The sequence below is a fragment of the Myodes glareolus genome, chromosome 14 (genome assembly GCF_982192425.1).
Source record: "Myodes glareolus chromosome 14, mMyoGla1.1, whole genome shotgun sequence".
NCBI lineage: Eukaryota > Metazoa > Chordata > Mammalia > Rodentia > Cricetidae > Myodes > Myodes glareolus.
Genome location: NC_142039.1, coordinates 5084728 through 5104796, shown reverse-complemented (window position 1 = coordinate 5104796; position 20069 = coordinate 5084728). Strand labels below are relative to the sequence as shown.

The 20069-nt window shown below is 39.4% G+C and overlaps 2 protein-coding genes and 1 pseudogene across 2 annotated transcripts in view; 2 read left to right on the top strand and 1 right to left on the bottom strand.

Annotated features, from left to right (window-relative positions):
• The window catches only part of Yme1l1 (YME1 like 1 ATPase), a 34574-nt gene extending 32981 nt beyond the window's left edge, over positions 1 to 1593 (top strand). The window contains exon 19 of the mRNA XM_048461253.3: positions 516 to 1593. Within this exon, the coding sequence (XP_048317210.1) occupies positions 516 to 659 (144 nt within the window). The 3' untranslated portion in view covers positions 660 to 1593. The remainder of the gene's footprint in view (positions 1 to 515) is intronic.
• Positions 1594 to 1804: 211 nt separating this feature from the next.
• LOC125417689 (uncharacterized) overlaps positions 1805 to 20069 on the top strand; it is a 41254-nt gene continuing 22989 nt past the window's right edge. Inside the window, exons 1-3 of the mRNA XM_048461254.3 lie at positions 1805 to 9085; positions 17119 to 17233; positions 17388 to 17561. Coding sequence (XP_048317211.2) covers positions 8793 to 9085; positions 17119 to 17233; positions 17388 to 17561 — 582 coding nt within the window. The 5' untranslated portion in view covers positions 1805 to 8792. The remainder of the gene's footprint in view (positions 9086 to 17118; positions 17234 to 17387; positions 17562 to 20069) is intronic.
• On the bottom strand, positions 12844 to 14350 carry LOC125417550 (T-complex protein 1 subunit zeta pseudogene; annotated as a pseudogene).

Here is a 20069-nt window from a genome sequence, read left to right as displayed (position 1 = left end):
GTGTTAAGGTAGCTCTTGGGATGAAGGAGCAGAGTCTGTTGAGTGAGGAGTGTAATCAGTACTAATTGCTGGCTTGTCAAGGGAGTCTGAGCTAATCCTCAAGTGGCTTGGCTTTCAGGAGCAGTGCTTTCTGCAGGAGGGGCTACTAAGGGTCTGTAAATGGTGATGGAGCAAGAGTAAGAATTTCAGGAACGCGGATCTTCCAAGGAAGCATCCAGGCTTTAATTAACTGCTGGAGGGTAAAGAAAGAGATGCCCAAACTAGTTACAACAGAAAAAAAATGAACATTCTAGATAGGCAGGGACTCTTTTGAAACATTTTCCAAACTCTTCTGTTGTGATACATCCCATGTACTGTTTATATTGTTACGTACACACAGTTCATATTTTGGAACAAAGCTTTTAAATGCTTTTAAAAGTATAAATCAACACACTTTAAGGCCTCATTGGTTTATTTTCTCCTTCTATGGTTATTGCATTTCTTCATTTTTTCTATGACTTGCTTTTCTCTTTCAGGAATCATATGAACGGGCAAAACATATCTTGAAAACTCATGCGAAAGAACATAAGAATCTAGCAGAAGCATTGTTGACTTATGAGACTTTGGATGCCAAAGAGATTCAAATTGTTCTTGAGGGGAAGAAATTGGAAGTGAGATGATAACTCTCTTGATATTGCTGGTTTTATTACAAGGATATAAGTAGCCCTGCGGTCTCTTTTTTGCAACACTCTTCAACCCCCATTCTTGACTTGGCGTATAATTCAAGGATGAGAGACACTTTGTCAGCCTTCTGTCATAGTATCATATTTTGGTTATTCCCATGATAACACCCATTGGAGACTAGTAACCCATAGCAAGTACATGAAACATAATAAATAAAGAGCTGTCAGGATTAAAGACAGATTGTTTGAAAAATGTCAATCAATCATGTTGAAAGTAAGCAATCATTTTTGGTTGATTACTTGAAGTGAGTAAAAATTGTGCCTTTATCTACTGGTAAGTATTTTTTTTTTTAATTTTCAAGCTAAAATAATTAAAAAACTATCATCTCCTGATAGTAATATTTCGCTTTGGAAAAAAAAAAAACCAAATGCCATGGGTAAATGAATTTCTACATATAATCAGTGGAAAACATTAAGATGTACTTAATTATGTTCTTAAGTCACCATGTAAAATGGCCTTTAAAAGGAGCTATTTGAATTGTAAACATAAAGATATAATCAGAATTTAAACGCTTGTAATGTCTTTAAAATGCAGCATGAGTGCTCATTTTCTTTCAGATTCTATTGTCTCACTGACGGAATGGTTTTAGAACAGTATTTTATGATGTAAATAAGTAACAAAATATATTCTGAATAATTGTATAATTACCTTTAATCTCAAAATCACAATGAAACCAAAAACTCAATTCCTGTCAAAGTGGTCTTTCAACTACTGTCTTGTGAGATTTGGAAGGCTGTGCATCTGCACATATTACAGGATTCATCAGTAGTTTCACATTTTAGTCAGTAGAATGTAGAGTGCATTGTATTGGTGTTATAACCAAATTACATTCTTGAAGGAACTATTAAAATTGCATTCAGTTTTCTCATGGAGGATGTATATGCTCTTCATTGAAGAAAATAGGTATAATTAAAGGGACCTTATTACATGATATTCTTGGCCTTTTTAAATAATCTTAAGTTTTGATAACAATTCAAACTGAAAATGTTGGTAGAGCTCCTTTATATTTTTTGTCTATACTTATGTGTTGTTTAATCTTTTCCTGCCTTTTGCTGTCTCCATTTTCACTCATGTTCATGTGCTCACTGTCCTTTCCCTCATTCTTTGCATATTTATACGCATCCATATGAAAAACATTGGTAACACGTTTATCTAATTTTACTTAAAACAGTTTTAGTCACATTGAGTTGCAATTTTCATGTTATAAAACTTGTTCATTATAAAATATATAGACCAAAGACTTTTTTCTGTGCAGTCATCCCCACTCTTAGGTTTTAGATCTTTTTTTTAAGTCTTTAAAATTTATAGTGACTCTGCAGACTTCCTGTGTGTTTTCTATTATGTGAGATTTAAAGCTTCATTACTACCACTATAAAGTGATATCTCATCAGTGACATTCAGATTGAATTCCTAACAGTTCTAGTCTCAGCAAATTATACAGCAAGTTTACTGTGGCTTTTGAGTTTTAGTTGGTTTATTTTTTCTACTGTATATGTATGCAAAGACTGACAATCAAATTAGGCAAGGCATATAAGAACAAAGAACTTAGTTATAGGATAATAGCAAGAAAATATGTATTGAGATGGATAGAAAAGATAGTTTGTACATTCCTTATGTGGTATTTGCCCACACTCAGCTAGCAGAGCTTGAAGATACAATCTCCCTGGGGGAAGAGGGAAGCAAGCACAGAGCATGGCTTTAGGACCCTGTATTGGGCTTGCACACCACCATAAAATGCAGTAAAGGACAGACTCCCCACTTATGCTCTTCTATGATGAAAGTGAGGTGGTGATGGACTGTAACGGCCATTAGCTCAGAATAACATACATTCAAAGTGCTGAGTAAAATCCTGCCTGCCAAGAATATTGTACTCAACAAAACTGACCTTCGGAAATAAAGCAGTCTCAGAGACAAAAGCTATGAGACGACACCACCTCTTGACTTATTAAAGAAATGCAAAAGGGAGTTAGCTATTCAAACAAAAAGCAACTTGCTAGTAGAATATTGTACTCAACAAAACTGACCTTCGGAAATAAAGCAGTCTCAGAGACAAAAGCTATGAGACGACACCACCTCTTGACTTATTAAAGAAATGCAAAAGGGAGTTAGCTATTCAAACAAAAAGCAACTTGCTAGTAGAATATACTTGAAAATATGAAAGTCTGATAAAAAAAGTAAACACTTAAATTTAGAGCACTCTGATGATTGAGTTTAAATCATTACTTTTAGTATAGATAATAGGAAAATACCTACAATAATTTTTAAGAGATTGTGTGTAGTACGAATAATAAAAACCCAGAGACAGATATAGGGGTTAAAGCTGAAGATTAGAGAAGCAGAACAGTAAGCCACTAGAGAGACCTTTTACCTCTTCCGATCCTCAGACTGCCTAGGCTGCACTGTGACTCCACCAAACCTCAGACTCCACACTCTAGTGAGTTCCTCTCTCTTCCCCTTTATTTTCCTCTCTGCACCCAGCCATATCACTCCTGCCTCCACCTCTCCAGTGCTGGGATTAAAAGCATGTGACTCCCAGACACTGGGAATAAAAGTGTGAGGTGGCACCACCTTGGGTCTGTCTGGATCGATCTTGTGTAGCCCAGAGTAGCCTTGAACTCACAGGGATCCATCTGCCTGTTCTCCAGTTCCTGAAATTAAAGATGTGTGCTACCACTTCCTGGCCTCTAGATGTTTAACTTTGCACTCTGATCTTCAGGTTAGCTTTATTGAAAAATGCAAATAAAGTATCGCTGCAATTGTGACAACTCCAGATGGATGCAAAGGGTAGAGGATTGGTTTTCCTTCTGAAGTTGTCATCTTAGTTTCCACCTTGGCTTCCCTTAGTGATGATGGATTGTGATTGGGCCTTGCAAACTAAAGAAACTCTTTTCTCACCGAGTTGCTCTTTTTCACAGTCTTTATCACAGCAGTAGGAAGCAAACTGCTAAGTGTCCAGCAAACCAAACTGAAAGACTAAATAGCAAGTGACAGATGATAGAAAGCCACACATCAAGTCAGGTGCATAAAACATCCAACAGAACTAATGGAAGACAGCAAAGTGGCGCTCCCGTGAAGTCTTTGGGCAGAGCAGAGTGTTTCAGGTGAGGCTTCCGGGTAAAAGAACAAATAGCAGAGACACACCAGATCAGATGCAAGAGTATCCTGTAGAAGTGGACTGGGAGAGTTGGGGCAGTTGCTGGAGATTGAATGGAGAGTGGCCCCTCTGCCCTCATCAGCTTGCTGGGACTGAACTTCTGAATTGTCTTTTTCACTCTGGTCACTTCAATATTATCGAATAAACAGCAGTAAAGACTGTTGGGAATTATCTTCAGGTTGATTTCAAGGACACATTTTACTCCTGGACTGATTTACTCTTCGGAGTGGTGGGGAACCTGTCTGGGTCTGAAATGGCGCAGTGGGAGACAAACGTGTCTGAGTCTGAAGTGGCACAGTGGGGGACTGCTCCACTTTTAGAGTCAGCCCAATGACCTCTGACAACTCCTGACAATTTACCAATGTAGTGTGCATTACTTCTGTTCTTGAATTGTGTGTGTGTTAGTATAGGATATTTCTCCCTCAAGGTAGTGCGGAGCATAGGTTATTGACTGTGTTTCAAGCCTGTGTGCCACCTGTGGATGGTGACTGGGAATTGAACGCAAGACTTCCGGAAGAGCAGCCAATGCTCTTAACCTCTGTGCCATCTCCATCCCCCACTAATTTATTTTTTGAGCCCTGTTTGTATCTTGTTAATTTGGCTGTTGCACAATCAGTTGTAAAACCATTTCTTTACCCTCAACTCCTAACAAATTAGCATTTAATTTACACATTTAGCATAACATTTCCCCTTCAAGGACTTGGACCCAGGTGTTTAGGACTGGGATGATGATCAGTCTTGTCTGCTTGGGAGCTGAGCAGGGATAATGAATGAGCTGGATGGGTCCCTTGGGTTCATGCTTAGAGTAGCTGAAATGCAGGGTGATCTCTCAGCCTGTGGTAGAAGGAGATCGTGACTGGCATCCCTTTGCCAGCACAAAAATTATCCGAAATTTTAGGAACTGGAATCTGGAAGGTGCCAATCATAAATGAACAGGAACCAAAGATAAAAAAACATTAAAACTAGGGTAGCATATGATACTTCAGGACAATTTGGTGGATAATTGAAAAAACAGACCTGATATGCTATTTAAGGAGGTAGGTTTTATTTTATTAAAATGTATTACATCATTTTCCCCTTCCCCCATTACAAATTTTTTTCTCTAACTTCTCCCGTGGCCTACTGCCCCTTGCTACCTCTCAAATCCCTGGCCTCTGTTTCCTTTGTTATTGCAACACACACACACACTAACACACAGCCTTGCTAAACCCTCCTTAGTGTTGCTTTATATGTATGCCATATAATATTGTATAATATTATATGTATGCCATATAATATTGTATAACTGATTAGAGGGCACCTTGGAGCAGACTCCTCTGACTGAAAATCGCCACCCCCCCATGGCCTTTCTATTGGTCTTGGAACCCCTTTCCTGTTGGTCTCAAGAGCTGAGAGAAGGCAGGTTTTTGGATCAAGTGTTGAGTGTCTGGAGACTGATTTGCCTGTAGGCAGCAGGAGCTGAGGGGAAGGTAGAAGGCTGATGGCTTAGTGTCTAGCTATCGTAATATTTTATTTTTGTTTTAATAAATAAAGCTTGCCTGAAGATCAGAGTGCAAAACTAGCCACACTAGTTAGCCATGCAGGCCAGACAGTGGCGATACACACGTTTAATCCCAGCAACTACACTAGTAAGCCATAGAGGCGGGGCAGTGGTGGTGCACTAGAGAGGAATATAAAGTTGGGTGAGACAGGAACTCACTCTCTTCCAGTCTGAAGATCTCATAGAGGTAAGAACTCTCTAGTGGCTTGGGTGTTTTGCTTCTCTGATCTTTCAGCTTGAATCCCAATATCTGTCTCTGGGTTTTTATTATTTGTGCTACGTTTAGGATCCCTACCTGTCTGTGCCAGGGGCTAAGAGCAAGACAGGTTAAGAAGTACATAGGGTTTGAGAAGTGCTCCTTACCTATTGTGTTACTAACGGAGAAGGCAGAATGGTGTGAAGTGTTAATACGTAATTCTACAAGTGTGTATATGACTGTATCCTAGTGGTTTTTACATGAGTATGTGTGTATGAGTTATTGTGTATGAGGTTGTATGACATGTAAGCATTAGTGTGTCCATTTGAGTGTGTATAGTCTGAGTGCAGGCATATATTAAGAGTACGTAGTGTATTGTGTGTATTGACTATATTGTTTGTAAAGCTGTGATTGTGGAATTTAAGTGATTTAAGTGCAAGTGTGTGTTGGTTGTGCACAGGAGTGCAATAATGTGTAACAGATGTGAGGGTGTACAAGTGTATGAGTTGGATGGGTAAGTGCAAGAGTGGAACTGGTATGCAAAGTGAGAATTTGTTAATTTGTCGGTGTGAACATGTTTGAGGATGCAGATGTGTGTATGAGCAGTGTGACTGAAAGTGTGCAGCCATGTTTAGTTGTGTGTGAGAATGTGATTTTGTGTGGCTGGGTGATTATTTAAAGTTGTGTCAATGTGCACAGGTGTGAGTTTTCATTAATTTGAAAGAATGTGAATTTTCTGTACATGTGATTTTTATTCCAAAATGGATGGAGCAGTAGGTCCCCTTAAATGGGCTAAACCAGGCTCAGATAAGCACACTTTTGTTTTGCAAGTGGAGTCTAGAAATGAAGAAATACAATTGATAGTGAAGGTAGAGAACTGGGAAAGAAGAATGAGATGGGGTGGGGTGGAAAGAAAAGCATATGAGATGGGAATGGGGCTGAGTATGATTAGATGCATTATATGCACACAAAATATAATGAAGTCCATTTTATAAAAATAATATGCTATTAAGAGGGTAGAATTCTAAGCAGGGATGATTTTGTTTTCAGAAGGAAGTTTTCTGAGCATTAGGTTTTTATTGTAAGGGAAGTATCAGGAATACTGTTTTGTTATTTATATAAAGTGTGCACACTACTTAGCATAGTAAATGGTACGTAAATGTGAGCATTGATGTTCTAAAATAATGGACACCCAGTGCCATATTTTAAATATTTGGTGTAAAATTTTCATTTTGGCTTTATTTTTGAATTTATCTCATTAGAAAATACCTTCAACTGTCTAGGAATGTATGTCAGATCATGTGTTCCTATGTTGCACACTGGTTTTATAATTATGTAGTGTAAAATGCTAATATATTTTCATTGTATTGTTTCTTGGAGAAAAATATGTGATAGAGGGTTTAAGAGATCAAAATGAACAATACTTTTAAAGCCAATACAACTGAGTTTTTCAGAGCAAGGTCACAGTGGTCAGCAGTCCTCACACATGGATCTTACATAGCCTTACACAGAACTGAGGGTAATTCTTTCATCAGAAGTAGCCTGGAGGAAGGGTACCAAAGTCTGAGCTGAAAGCAGAACTCGGTCATGTGTTAATTGGATACCTGCAGCACTGGGTGGAGGGGTAAGTGCAGGAGCTGTGAACTCAGGTGGCTCTCCAGCAATGAACTGAGGTAGTGTTAGAAAAGACCTGGAATTTAGAGGTTCTAGTTCTTAGACATCAGCATGTTTGCAAAATTTGAAAATGAGGTATCAAAGCATTCTTGGCAGTGTGTCAAAGACTGACCTACTGTCAAACTGACAGATCCTGCAAGACCCTTAGCATGTGCTTTGTAAAGGAACTAATTTGTCGGTTTAGAAGCTGATAGAGCTGCTATAGGGGATATGGTTGGCAGGAAGAAAGAAGAGGAAAAGAAGGAGCAGGAGATTAACTGGCTTGGGAGGGAGGAAAGGAAGAGCCCAAGCCAGGTAGTGTTTGGGACCCAGAAAACTACTGAATCCAGCATTATAACCTAGTAAGAAAAGATGGGTTGGGACAAGAAAATGACTAATTAAAAAAGCAAAAAAATAAGATATTGCTCTCCAAAATACATCTTGGAATTATTGCAGGTTTTATAAGAATAAATAGAATAAAGCTAGGGAGAACAGAAAAATGAAGTCAGGGACAAAGAGAGTAGGCAGCTTGCTTTAGTGGATATTCACTTTGCATGGACTGTGCTGTAATTTTTCTTTGAAGCTTATGCTCACACATCTCTGAAACCATAACAACAGATTGTTAGTTCCACTGTTCAATTCTCATACAGACCTGCAGGGATGCTACTGGATGTGGAAAATAATAGAAATTAAGAGGCCGTTCTGTCTGGAGAGATTTTCTTGAAGAGCAGGTTTTTGGCATTCTTACCCTCTCCACTTCCAACATCTGTATACAAGAACTGCTTTCCCATGGCTGCAAATCGGCCTTGAGAAAATGACCAACAGTCATCCAGTTTTCTGATAATGACATTTAAAAAGATTTTAAGTTTAATTATGTGTGTGTGAAGGAATGGGCACATGTGAGTGTAGGTGCCCACAGTTCAGAAGAAGGTATTGAATCCTCTGGAGCTACACTAGGTTTGTGAATCAGTGGTGGACGCTGGAAACCAAGTCAGGTTCCTCTGCAAGAGAAATGCATGCTCCTAAAACTGAGCCATCCCTCCAGTCGTATCTTCGGATGTTTGAAATAATGCGGGTCTGCCCTACAGAGATTTGACAGGCTGGTCTATGCACATGCGCATTGATCTTCATTGACTTTAGACGCACGTACATGTTCATGCACACGTGCATATCCATAGCTCGCATTCTGCACACCGTTGCATACTTGTGCCCACCAGCATGGCTTGACAAAAGCCATTCTGTCAACTGTCTTTTCAGTTGATAGACACTAACCCAGGGACTGACTGGAGAGAACGTTGGAGAGACTTGGCTAATCTATGATAAACGATAATATTTGGATCAGGAGGGGTGGGCTTATAATAGCATTGATATTGCGACAAGGAGGGTAGACTAATTAAAAATATGTAGTATTAAAAACAGGAGGGGTGAACTTTACAATTTGATATGAGATAGAGAGGGCTGGCTTGTTAAAATAACTGGTTGATACTGGGGGCGGTAGCGGTTGGCTTGCGGTAACGGTGCCTGAGATGGGAGGAGAACACAGCCGAGGGGGAGGGTGGAGGCCTTGGGGTGCCCAAGGCGTCTCTGTGTGCTGTTGCTGTCCAGAAAAGAGTCTTGAAGAGATGCCCTTAGGTTTCTGCGATATCAGTGGACGGAGAAACAACCCGTGCCTTGGGCCTCAGGATTCTGCGTATTTAGACATGGCCTACTTTCCTGACAACGACCTGCACATGGCAGCCTGTGCGGGAGATTTACCTTTTGTGCGGTTGTACTTTACTCTGGGGAAATATGAAGTCAATCACAGAGACAAGGAGAATAGGTAAGAGGGCCTTTAGACCTGGGCGAGGGCTGATGTTGGGGAAGACACCTTTACTGGCTCCCAAGACAAGAAAAAAGGCGGGAGAGCCCAGCTCTGCTCCCTGGCACCGCAGGCGCATCTGGAAAGGGACCCAAGACCCAGCCAACAAAGGGAAGAATTCTGGTTGCTTTCCCTTTTCCTAGGAGCCCCTTAGAGAGTCAACAGACTATTTAAAAGTATTAAGTAACAAAATTAAATCACATCATTTTATCTTAGTGTACACATTAATATAATGTTACATTGAGAAAAGTAAAAGACAATATTCTTCATAATGTGTTACCTTCAAACCTAAAACTTGTTCAAATAAAATCAAATAACCATTATATATGTTAGATGTATTATATATGATGGATATATATATATACATGTATGTGTGTGTTTGTGTGTGTATACATATATATGTACATACACACATTTAACTGATGTGTGTGTGTTGTAAGGACCTGAAATAGGAAAGTAGTTGAGTGTACCTGTTCCTGCTACTGCATTTAAAAGTTGTACACATCTCTGCTTCTTGGTTCCAGTAGGGGGAAAAACATATTGACCTGTCTTAAAATATCAAACCATTAGAAGAACACAGAGTTATAAAAAAATTACAGTGCATCCATTGAAAGGAATAATTCACCTTTGAAAGAGGCATAGACATGGAGGAATATTAGCATAGTCAGGTGTAGCTTGTTATGCTAAGCAACAACTCAGTTTGATTGCATCCATACAAACATTGACTGTGGGTTTTTATTAGCAAACTATATGTAAAAATCTAATTTTTATTTTCAAGAATTTTAATTACAAGTGTATTTCCCCATTTTATTGCTTTAATGTTTAATTTGAGCATGAGGGGTTTTGACTATATTTTTATTTCTTTCTAGCTTATTTGCAGTAATACAGAATATCTACATTAATGTTGGCATTGAATCTTACTTTTTGACTCCTATGTGGCTTGTTGGTAATGGAGCTGCATGTACTTCTGTTATTCCTTCAAATAATCCTTTGAAGAGTAGAACTGTTCATGCACAGATGAAAATTTCACACTTTCTCTTAATTTTTGTGTACACATGTGTTGATATTTTCTGTAAATACTTATTCTCTTCTGAGGAGAATTTTTTAAATCTCTGCTTATAAATTTTTATGTAGTATAAATATTATTGAGTATGCCTTTTTCTATACAGACTTATATAGGCAAATAATTGTATACTGGTTGTGCTAGATAGTTGTATGTCCACTTGACACAAGCTAAAGTTCTCTGAGAGGAGGGAACCTCAATTTAAAAAAAAAATGTTTCCATAAGATCTGGCTGTAGGGAGTTTTCTTAATTAGTGATTGATGGGAGAGGACCCAACACATTGTGGTGGTGACGTTCCTGGACTGGTTGTCCTGGATTCTATAAGAAAGCAGGTTGAGCAAGTCATGAGGACCAAACCAGTAAACAGCACCTTTCCTTGGCCTCTGCATCAGCTCCTGGCTTCAGGGTCCTGCCCTGTTTGAGTTCCTGTCCTGTCTCTCTTCAGTGTTGAACAGTGTTGTAGAAGTATAAGGCAGATAAACCCTTTCTTTCCTGTCATAGTTAGGGTTTCTATTGCTGTGAAGAAAAGCCCTGGTAATATTTAATTGGGGTGGCTCTTTTTCAGTTCAGAGGTTTAGTCCATTATCATTATGGTGGGAAGCAAAGCAACATGCCGGCAGACATGGTGCTATAGAAGGAGCTGAGAGTTTTTACATCTTGACTCACAGGCAACAGGAAGTGATCTATCTCACTGGGCATGGCTCAAGCATTTATGAGACCTCAAAGCCCACCTCCACAATGACACACTTCCTCCAACAAGATCACACCTACTCCAACTAAGGCTTCACTCCTATTAGTGCCACTCCCTTTGGGGGCCATTTTCTTTCAAACCACCACATCCCCCAAGATGCTTTGGTCATCATGTTTTGTCACAGCAATAGAAACCCAAATTAGACACTGATCATAATTATGAAAATAAAAGATAGCAAGTATAATGGCTACTAATATTACAAAGCTATTGTCATATTTTATAAAAGTTCCTTTATAGAAATATAACTTTATTTTCTCATTCTCTCCATCCGTTCAGTCTCTAGACTTAGTCTGAATATCCACTATGTACAAACTGCTACCTTTCAGGATTCATCCCTTCTTGAAATTTTTTTTTCTTTGCCCAGACTAGCCATATTGACTAAAATAAATCTTACTTCCTTGTCTTACTCCTGCAATTTCTTTCTTTAGCTTAAAAGTTTCTTAAAAATCAAAGCCCTGATTACTATGTGCTTGGCTCCTGCTTACTGCTATTGCTGTTCTTATTGTATTTGTAAAAAGTAAAATTTATTAAGTGCAAACGGTATGACTAGATTGCAATGGATCCAATGTGTATAGGATTGTGTTCTGACTCATGACCTTGAGTACTAATAAAAATCTAAACATTACTACCAATGATAAAACAGGAGAAGGGCATTCCAGCTTCAGCATCGTTAGGCAGCTGCACCGCATGAACTCCATTTCCTGCTATTTGGAGGTTGAGCAGTGTAGCAGCAGGCCACTTGTTTGTCCTGGCTGCCTGGCTAGCTTAGCCCGGAAACAACCACACAGAAATTGTATTCATTAAAACACTGCTTGGTCCATTAGCTCTAACTTATTATTGGCTAACTCATATTAATTTAACCCATTTCTATTAATCTGTATATCGCCACGTGGCTGTGGCTTACTGGGTAAAATTTCCAGTGTCTGTCTCCTGCGGCGGCTCCATGGCTTCTTCCTGACTCTGCCTCCTTTCTCCCAGCATGCTATTTAGTTTTCCCCACCTACCTAAGTTCTACCCTATCAGTCCAAGGCAGTTTCTTTATTCATTAACCAATGAAAGCAACACATGGACAGAAGGACCTCCCACACCATTTTCTGTTTAAACAAAAAGGAAGGCTTTAACTTTAACATAGCAAAATTACATATAACAAAACAGGTATCAAGCAAGAATCACAGTTACAATATTTCTATTTACTTTATCTTTTATCATAATGAAGGAAATAAAAGATTCCAGAAGGGTATATTACCTAAGTAAATAGGAAGTACATTGTAAGCAACTTCCAAAACTCTAGAAATGACAGAGACATCTCTCTGCGTGGACAGTCACCCAAAGTTCTTCTGTAGCATTGACACATCCATCTTCAGCCCACAGGCCCATAGAATCCAGCAGAGTTTTCCACGAAGCAGGAAATTTCAAAGACAGTTCTGCCTATACTGGCAGTTTGTCCGTCATATTTTTCTGTGTCCTGCAGAATGTCTGGCAAGACTCATGAAGCAGAAACCCCAAAGGATCGTCTCACCTTTAGGCAAGTTCAGCAGTCATTTCTCTGTGGATCCTGCATGTCCACTTCATCTAACAAACTCCATAAGGAGTCTCTTTGATGCCCATCTTTTTCTTGAAGTAGATTGGTGCTGCCAGGAGCAGATGTGTCTCATTGTCATGAAAAGTCCTAAGTTCTTTTTTGTGGGTTAAAACGGGTCTGCTTTATAAGTGAATGCGTACACTCGGTTAAGATTTTTTTTTTTTTACATTATTATAATTTAAATAGGTGCCAAATGTCCTGTTCCCCTTTCTTCAACCGGGAAGAGAAAACTTCTTTTCCAAATCACTTGAAGCTTGGACAAAGATGACCATTTTCCCACATCATCCTGTAGTATTACAGATGCAGCAACAAGGAAGACTTCTTCAACCTTTCATGATCTCATCAACCAGGAGAATGTTGGTGGCAATCACAGTACAGGAGTGAAGCAGCTGCTTCTTCACACACCCATCTCTGCTACTACCATTGGCTCACCTGTGTTCAAATCCACACCTACAAATTGATCTGATTCTGAATGCTCAGCTTGAACTTTAGTGTTTCCTGAAGGTCAAAACCAGACTTCTGTGCATGAACCTTGGGAATAATGAACAAGGCATCCGCAAATGCCTGGATGCCAAGCTGAGCTCTGCCCTTCACACTGGGCTTGTATTTAATCAGAGCTTCTGCCATTGCCACTTCTACTGCACCAGCACCTGGGACAACACAGCCATCATCAATGGCATTGATGACAGTCCTAAAGCCATCTCTTATTGCATCCTTGATTGGAGTTAGTGTGTGCTTATTTGTGACAGTTACTTTTCTCAATAAAGGTGAACTTCTCTTTGCCTAACATATACTCATAGACAAGACCCATATGTCTCAAACATTCAGGATTCAGGTCACCAAAGGAATTCAGAACCATCCCACCACAAATGTCTGCCTCTCCATGTTTCTCCCCTTCGCCCAATGCAGAGCCACTATGCCTTCTTTTGCAAGGGGTCAATCACCTTTTGATTAATGACAAATCCTTTATCTGAGTCACCACAGACTTTTTCTCAGCTCTATTATCTTTTTAACCCTGTCTTCAATGAACTTCCTTTCAGCTTTTACTAGCTTTTCTCTCTCTTCCGCACTCTTGTAAAAGAACCCAGAATTCACTTCTGTTTTCTCATACTCCAAAGACACGTTGCATGTGAGGATGTAGGCATTCTCCATCCTTTTCTTCATATCAGGATCCCGTGCTCCACGATTCAAAACAATCCCTCTGATTAAGCTTGTATCAGTTTCAGATTTATGTTTCCCCTCCGTGATCTTAACCATGAAGAGGTCAATGGGTTCATCTTTTTTCTTAATGACCAAAATGGAGTCCACTACAGCCTCTGTTAAGACATCTGCAGGTTCAGCATGAACTTTAGTTCACAGAGATATTCTGGACACATCGACGAGTGCTTCTCTGTCCATCTCTCCGCTTACTTTCACTTGTTCCAAAAACTGGAGTGCCCCTTCCTTTGCAGCTTCAAAGCCTTCGGTTATTAACCTGGGGTGAAGACCCTCAGAAATCTAGAGGTCCGCCTGTTTTAGTGGCTCCCCAGTGATAGGGACATTGGATGTGGAGCCGTCACCCTTTTTGTCATCCTGGGCTGTAACTACTTTTGCTATTAAAGAGGCTCTTGGGTGTTGAATTAGCATTTCACGAAGTAGCACATTGCCTTCTTTAGTAAGCTTGATGTCTCTAGCACCAGAAACAAGTATCTTCATGGTGCCCTTAGGCACCATGGTGTCTAAGGTCCTCAGAACATCCTGCAGGCCCCATGCCATGCTGATGTTCACTGCCAGTGCTGCCTGCACCCGGGCCACCTCGGCTTTAGGGTTTAGGGTCTTCACTGCCATCATGGTTTGCCTAGCTCAAGGAGTGGCAGAGAACAACATGCTCTAGCGGGTCTTCTCGAAAAGTCTTATGCACCTGGCCCCATCCTATGTTCTTAAAACATTTAAATGCCATATTCTGAAGGTCTCTGAAAAATGTGAAGAATACCTATCTAACTAAAATATATCTCTATACATCTTGAAAATCTAACTAACATGACTACAATTTTGACTATTATAGATGACTATCTATTAACTTATATTTCTTAATTACGCATTACATTTTCAAATGAGATTCACAATCACAATACCCCAAACAAACCAAGATCCATACCAACGCAAATCTCTATAACATATCCCCCTTTAAATGTAAAAGAACATTTATAAACAATATTTGGGAATATGGGCATAGTTTTGTCCATACTGCTTCCTGATGTTTGGAGGCTTTATTAATCAGGTCTTGTATGGTATATCTTGCGTGCTAGGTTCATCTTAGTCAGCAGTTGGGTGAAGTATTTTCTTTATGGGAGTGTTCACAGCAACCTTTCATGGGGTCTTGTTCCATGAAACCATATTGGTCTAGAAGCAACCCACAGGTTCTCATCTTCTGATAAACCCAAATTTTGAAGTCAAGATACCTTTGCAAAATACATGCTGGTTTAGCTTAGCAACCCATACAATGAAATCTCTTTCTGTACTTAGCTCCTTCACAGTCAAAAATTCAAAGAAGACACAATGCTATACATAATTCAGATTCTCTGTGAATTTTCCATCTTTATGTGGCTATTTTTCTTTACTCCTTTTAATCTATGACTGTCTGTACTCTGACTCTTTAAAGACTTTTTAAACTTCTTTTTCAACTTTCTATACTCTTTTTCTTCTCTCTGCCAAGCATATGTACATTTATCCAACACTGACCCATTTAGAGGTCTTTGATATCTGAATCTGTCCTATTGGGAATCTGTAATTCTTTACTGTTCAGGAGCACTTCTTAAAATGGTAACCACTTCTTAAGAACTTAAGTTGCACCATTAGTAAGGTATATATGGTACTTCCTGCTCACTCAGCACAGTCCAGCATGGCAGAGTTGCTCACTGCCTCTGAGAGACAAACACAGTGACCCATCTCTAGGCTGGTCCATGCCACCATTTAAGCAAGCTGCAGCCCTCTGCTCACAAAGCCTACTCAAAAACTTGCTCTCCCAAAAGAGCCAGAGGTTGCGCTGGCAGCCTGGCCCAAAAAGCTGGCATTTTGAAATGGTCACGGCTTTTTTCCTGCTATGGCTGAATCAGAAAAATCTCTTAAAGGAGCTGCAGCATGCTGTCAGCAAACAGCAAGAAGCTGTGTTAAACTCTGTATTTTTGTGTCTACAATTCCTTTTCAAGTACTCTCAGGTTTTACATGGATTTAGCTAGCACACGTTAGAACAGGCTGCTTGTTTGTCCTGGCCTCTCAGCTAGCTCAGCCCAGAAATAGCAACACAGAAATTGTATTCATTAAGACACTGTTTGGCCCATTAGCTCTAACTTATTATTGGCTAACTCTTATATTAATTTAACCCATTTCTATTAATCTGTATATCGCCACATGGCTGTGGCTTACTGGGTAAAATTTCCAGCGTCTGTCTCTTGCGGCGGCTCCATGGCTTCTTCCTGACTCTGCCTCCTTTCTCCCAGCATGCTATTTAGTTTTTCCCACCTAAGTTCTGCCCTATCAACAGGCCAAGGCAGTTTCTTTTTTCATTAACCAATGAAAGCAACACATAGACAGAAGGACCTCTCACACCAGAGCAGGAAGAGAAGGAATGTGTGGCCAGCCTGGACAGGAGGACCCTGTCTCACTTAAAAAAAAAAAAAAAAGAAACCACACCTTAAACTTGCTGAAATATAGAATCCTAAGACCATCTATGGAATGGGGTGGTTGTATAGTTTCATCTTCCTGAAATACTATGCATGTTAAGCTAGAATCTAATTACGAGGTTATGATATCTAGAATGTTATGAGTAAAACTTTCTTACTTTGTTGACATTCTTGATGTAGCATTACAGTGTTTTATTTTATCAGAACAGAAATGAAGCCTAGAAAGGGTAAGAAATAGCCTGTAGGTAATGGAGCTTAAAGTAGGGTTAAAACAGAGTTTTAAGATAGGGTTTGAAGATAAAATCCCCTCCCCACCAAGACTCATGTATTTGAGCTTTTGGACCTCATATGGTAGCTCTGTTTTAGAAGTTACGGAATCTTATGTGCAGATGGAAGTTTCAGGGGGTCAGACTTTAGACATCTAGCCAGTTGTTGGTTCCAGTCCCTTCTCTGTTTCCTGAATGCTACCATGAGGATATGGCTTATAGGACATAAGATCTACTTTGTGGTAGGATGTGTGGACAAGTCTGTAGTTGAGTATTAGAGAAGAATGCTACAAGCAGAGCTTCATGACCCGTTCAAGTGCAGAAGACAGCTGACCAATGGAAGCAGACAGGAAAAGGCTGGCCCAGGAGACTTGGAAACAAGGGGCCTGTCGTGAATTGGGATAGACACAATTTTTAGTAAATTCTGGCAAAGTATCTGTGTTCTATATCCTAAAATTTAAATGAGGCTTCCTGCAAATAAAACAGATTGATTGTGTGTGTGTTTATGGTTTATGTAGGTGTGATTTGGAAGAAATTTCACAAATATAGAAATTTTTTAGAAGGACATTACATATTTATTTAAAAGGCACATGCACAGTATGCTATTAAACAGTTTCAATTACTTGTATACTTGTGCATATCTAGGTAGTGCACTGTGATTTCTCTGTAGGAATGCCCTGCACTTTGCCTGCTTCTATGGACATCTACAGCTCGTGACTTACCTCTGGAGGCGTGGCTGTGAGATTAATGCGTGTGACAATCGTAACATCACACCCCTGATGAAGGTAGATCATAGTCATTTTAAGCACTGGATGCTTTTGATTTAAGCAAAAAATGAATTCATCTTATTTACATAAATACAATTAATTGGTGGAACCCATGAGCATGGATCGTAAATTCTTTGATTTGACCATGTGCTTCTTGTTACAATCCCTCCAGGCTGTCCAAAGCTGGGAAGAGGAAATCGTGTGTTTTCTGCTAGAGCATCATGCTAACCCACACATTAAAGATTGCAATGGAAACACTGCTCTCCACTATGCAGTCTATGGCGGGAAGCCATCAATGGCTGATAGGTTACTACAATATGGAGCAAATATTGAGGAAAGAACAAAAGTAAGGATCATTTTGCTTAGAAACATCTGTGATGTATGCAGGGCTAGTCACCATGTTTAGAATCTCATGCATTCCCTGAATGAAAATGCTTAGACATTTGTAATGGAAATCATTTTAAGTGTTGGTACTTTGGAAAGTGCAGCTTTCTTCTGTACATTCAGGACAAAGGTATGTGGATGAATTCATTAGAGGTAAGATTTTTATTTTATTCAATAATCTTTTAAATATTTTTTTGGTCAAAATAAAAAATCAACACAATAAACCAATATTAGTTTTGCAAACAAGCACCATCTTAAAACTCAAACAAAACAAAAGTGTTTTGAATTAAGTGGAAACAGTAACACTGTTGATAAGTTCTATCTATCATGCTGATGGGAGAATAATGGAAACAAACTAATTAGAAATACTTAGACTAATTTGGAAGTTATGCAATCGACACAAAATGCCAAGAAGGCTTTGCTAATTGTTAGGGGTTTTTTCCCAAGTTGTTTTCCAAGTTTCTTTGAATAGGGCTTTCTTCAGCTTTCAGTTCATTTTTAGTTGGACTTACTGAGAGAAGGCTATTATTGAAATCATAAGATTTGAATTTTTGATTTGTAAAGAGGTTGTGAGAAAGACAGAGTAAAGATTGGTCCTAGTAGGATTGCTTTACTTAAATTTAATCTCAGAAAATAGCTTTTGAATATTCATCACAATAATGTGATGTTATTTGCAGAGAAAGGTAATCAATTTGACTATTTTTGTTTATTGTTATTTTTGAGATTGTAATTTAGTTACATTTCTCCCTTTTTCTTTCCCCAAACCCTTCCATAAATCTCTCCCATTCTCATTCAAATTCATGACCCGTTTTTCATTCATTGTTATGGCATATAAATGTATATACATCTATGTTCATAAATAACCTGTTGAGTCCATATAATGTTATGTGTAAGATGTATATGTATGCTTTCAGGGCTGACCATTTGGCACTGAACAACAAGTTGGTGTGCTCTTCCCTTTCTGAGAGAACCCCAGGTTTACTAAGTTGCCTGTAGTTCTTTGTGTAGGGTTGAGACCTCTTGAACTGTTCCCCTTCCAGTCTGGCATGTTCATTGGTGTTTTCCTTGCTCAGCTCACATTTTGGGCAGTCATATTGGTGGAACTTTATGTGTATAACTTTTGATCTTACTAGGAGACAATCACACAGCAGACTCCTTGATCTTCTGGCTCTTTCAATCTTTTTGCCCTGTCTACAACAATTCTTGCTCCCTGAGGCTCAGGTGTGGGAGTCTTTTGTAGTTGTATCCATTGGGACGGGGCTACACAACTCTGCATTTTGATTGGTTGTGGTTTCTGTAGTGTGCTTTGTCTGTTGCAGAGAAGTTTCCTTGGTGAGGTGTGAAGACTACACTTATTTGAGGATATACAGAAGAAGGTGGGAGAAGGGAAAAGGGGAATAGGAGGATAAAAGTGATCCGATATGGAAAATGGGAAATTGTGCGTCTTTTTGGGTGAGGCAGGTAAATAAAGATTGGGCTATTAAGAGACTAAAATAGCCCAATTTAATTTTGCCTTTGGACCTCTAACATTCTAACTCTCCACAATTAGAGATACAACAGCAAGAGTACAGCTTGTGGAAGCTTCAGCAGATGTAGCTGCTCTTGACAGCCTCATCTTATATCCATGGCAGCTCATGTCCCGCTGTAGCAGTATCAGGGAGTTCCACAATAGCCCGGAATGGAGTATATCAAAGGTTTATTTATTTGGGGATAAACTCACAGTAAAGGTAGCGATCCACAGTCCTCTGTGTGCGCTGGGAACTGGAACTGAATCCAGCAGATAAAACAAGGGGGGCCCATTTGCACACTTTTCATCTATCTGTACTTACAATACATGAGACCACGCCCAAAGTGGGCCGGCGTCTTAAAGGCTATTGGTCGAAGGAGTTCCCACAACATCTCACTGTAGCCAGGAGTTTATCCTAGAATCTGATGAGACTGTGACATCAGGAAGGCAGATCTTCAGGAGAAAGAAGTAATTATCAAAGGCTACTAAGGAAGAAACTTCTAGATTCTACTATCTATTGGGCATATTATAATCCAGGTTTAATTAGTCAATTTTGTTCCCTATATATGATATAATGGAAATGTTAAAAGCATCACTTCTGAAAGGAGCAAAGATGACAGAGGAGAGAGTGGTGCTCTGACTGAAGCTAGATAAGCAGCCCCGCTCCACTCAATGGAGTTAAATCTAGGGGAGAGCCAATGTAACTGATTTTCCTATTTAATTCCTAGAAATAGGAAAAGGTTGACTCAGAGATTAAATATGGGTTTAAAATGTGGATGTCTTTCAGGGCGGTGGTGGCACAAACCTTTAATACCAGCACTTGGGAGGCAGAGGCAGGCGGATCTCTGAGTTTGAGGCCAGCCTGGTCTACAAGAGTTAGTTCCAGGATAGGCTCCAAAACTACAGAAAAGCCTGTATCGAAAAACAAAGAAACAAAAACAAAAACAAAAAAAAGTAAAGAAA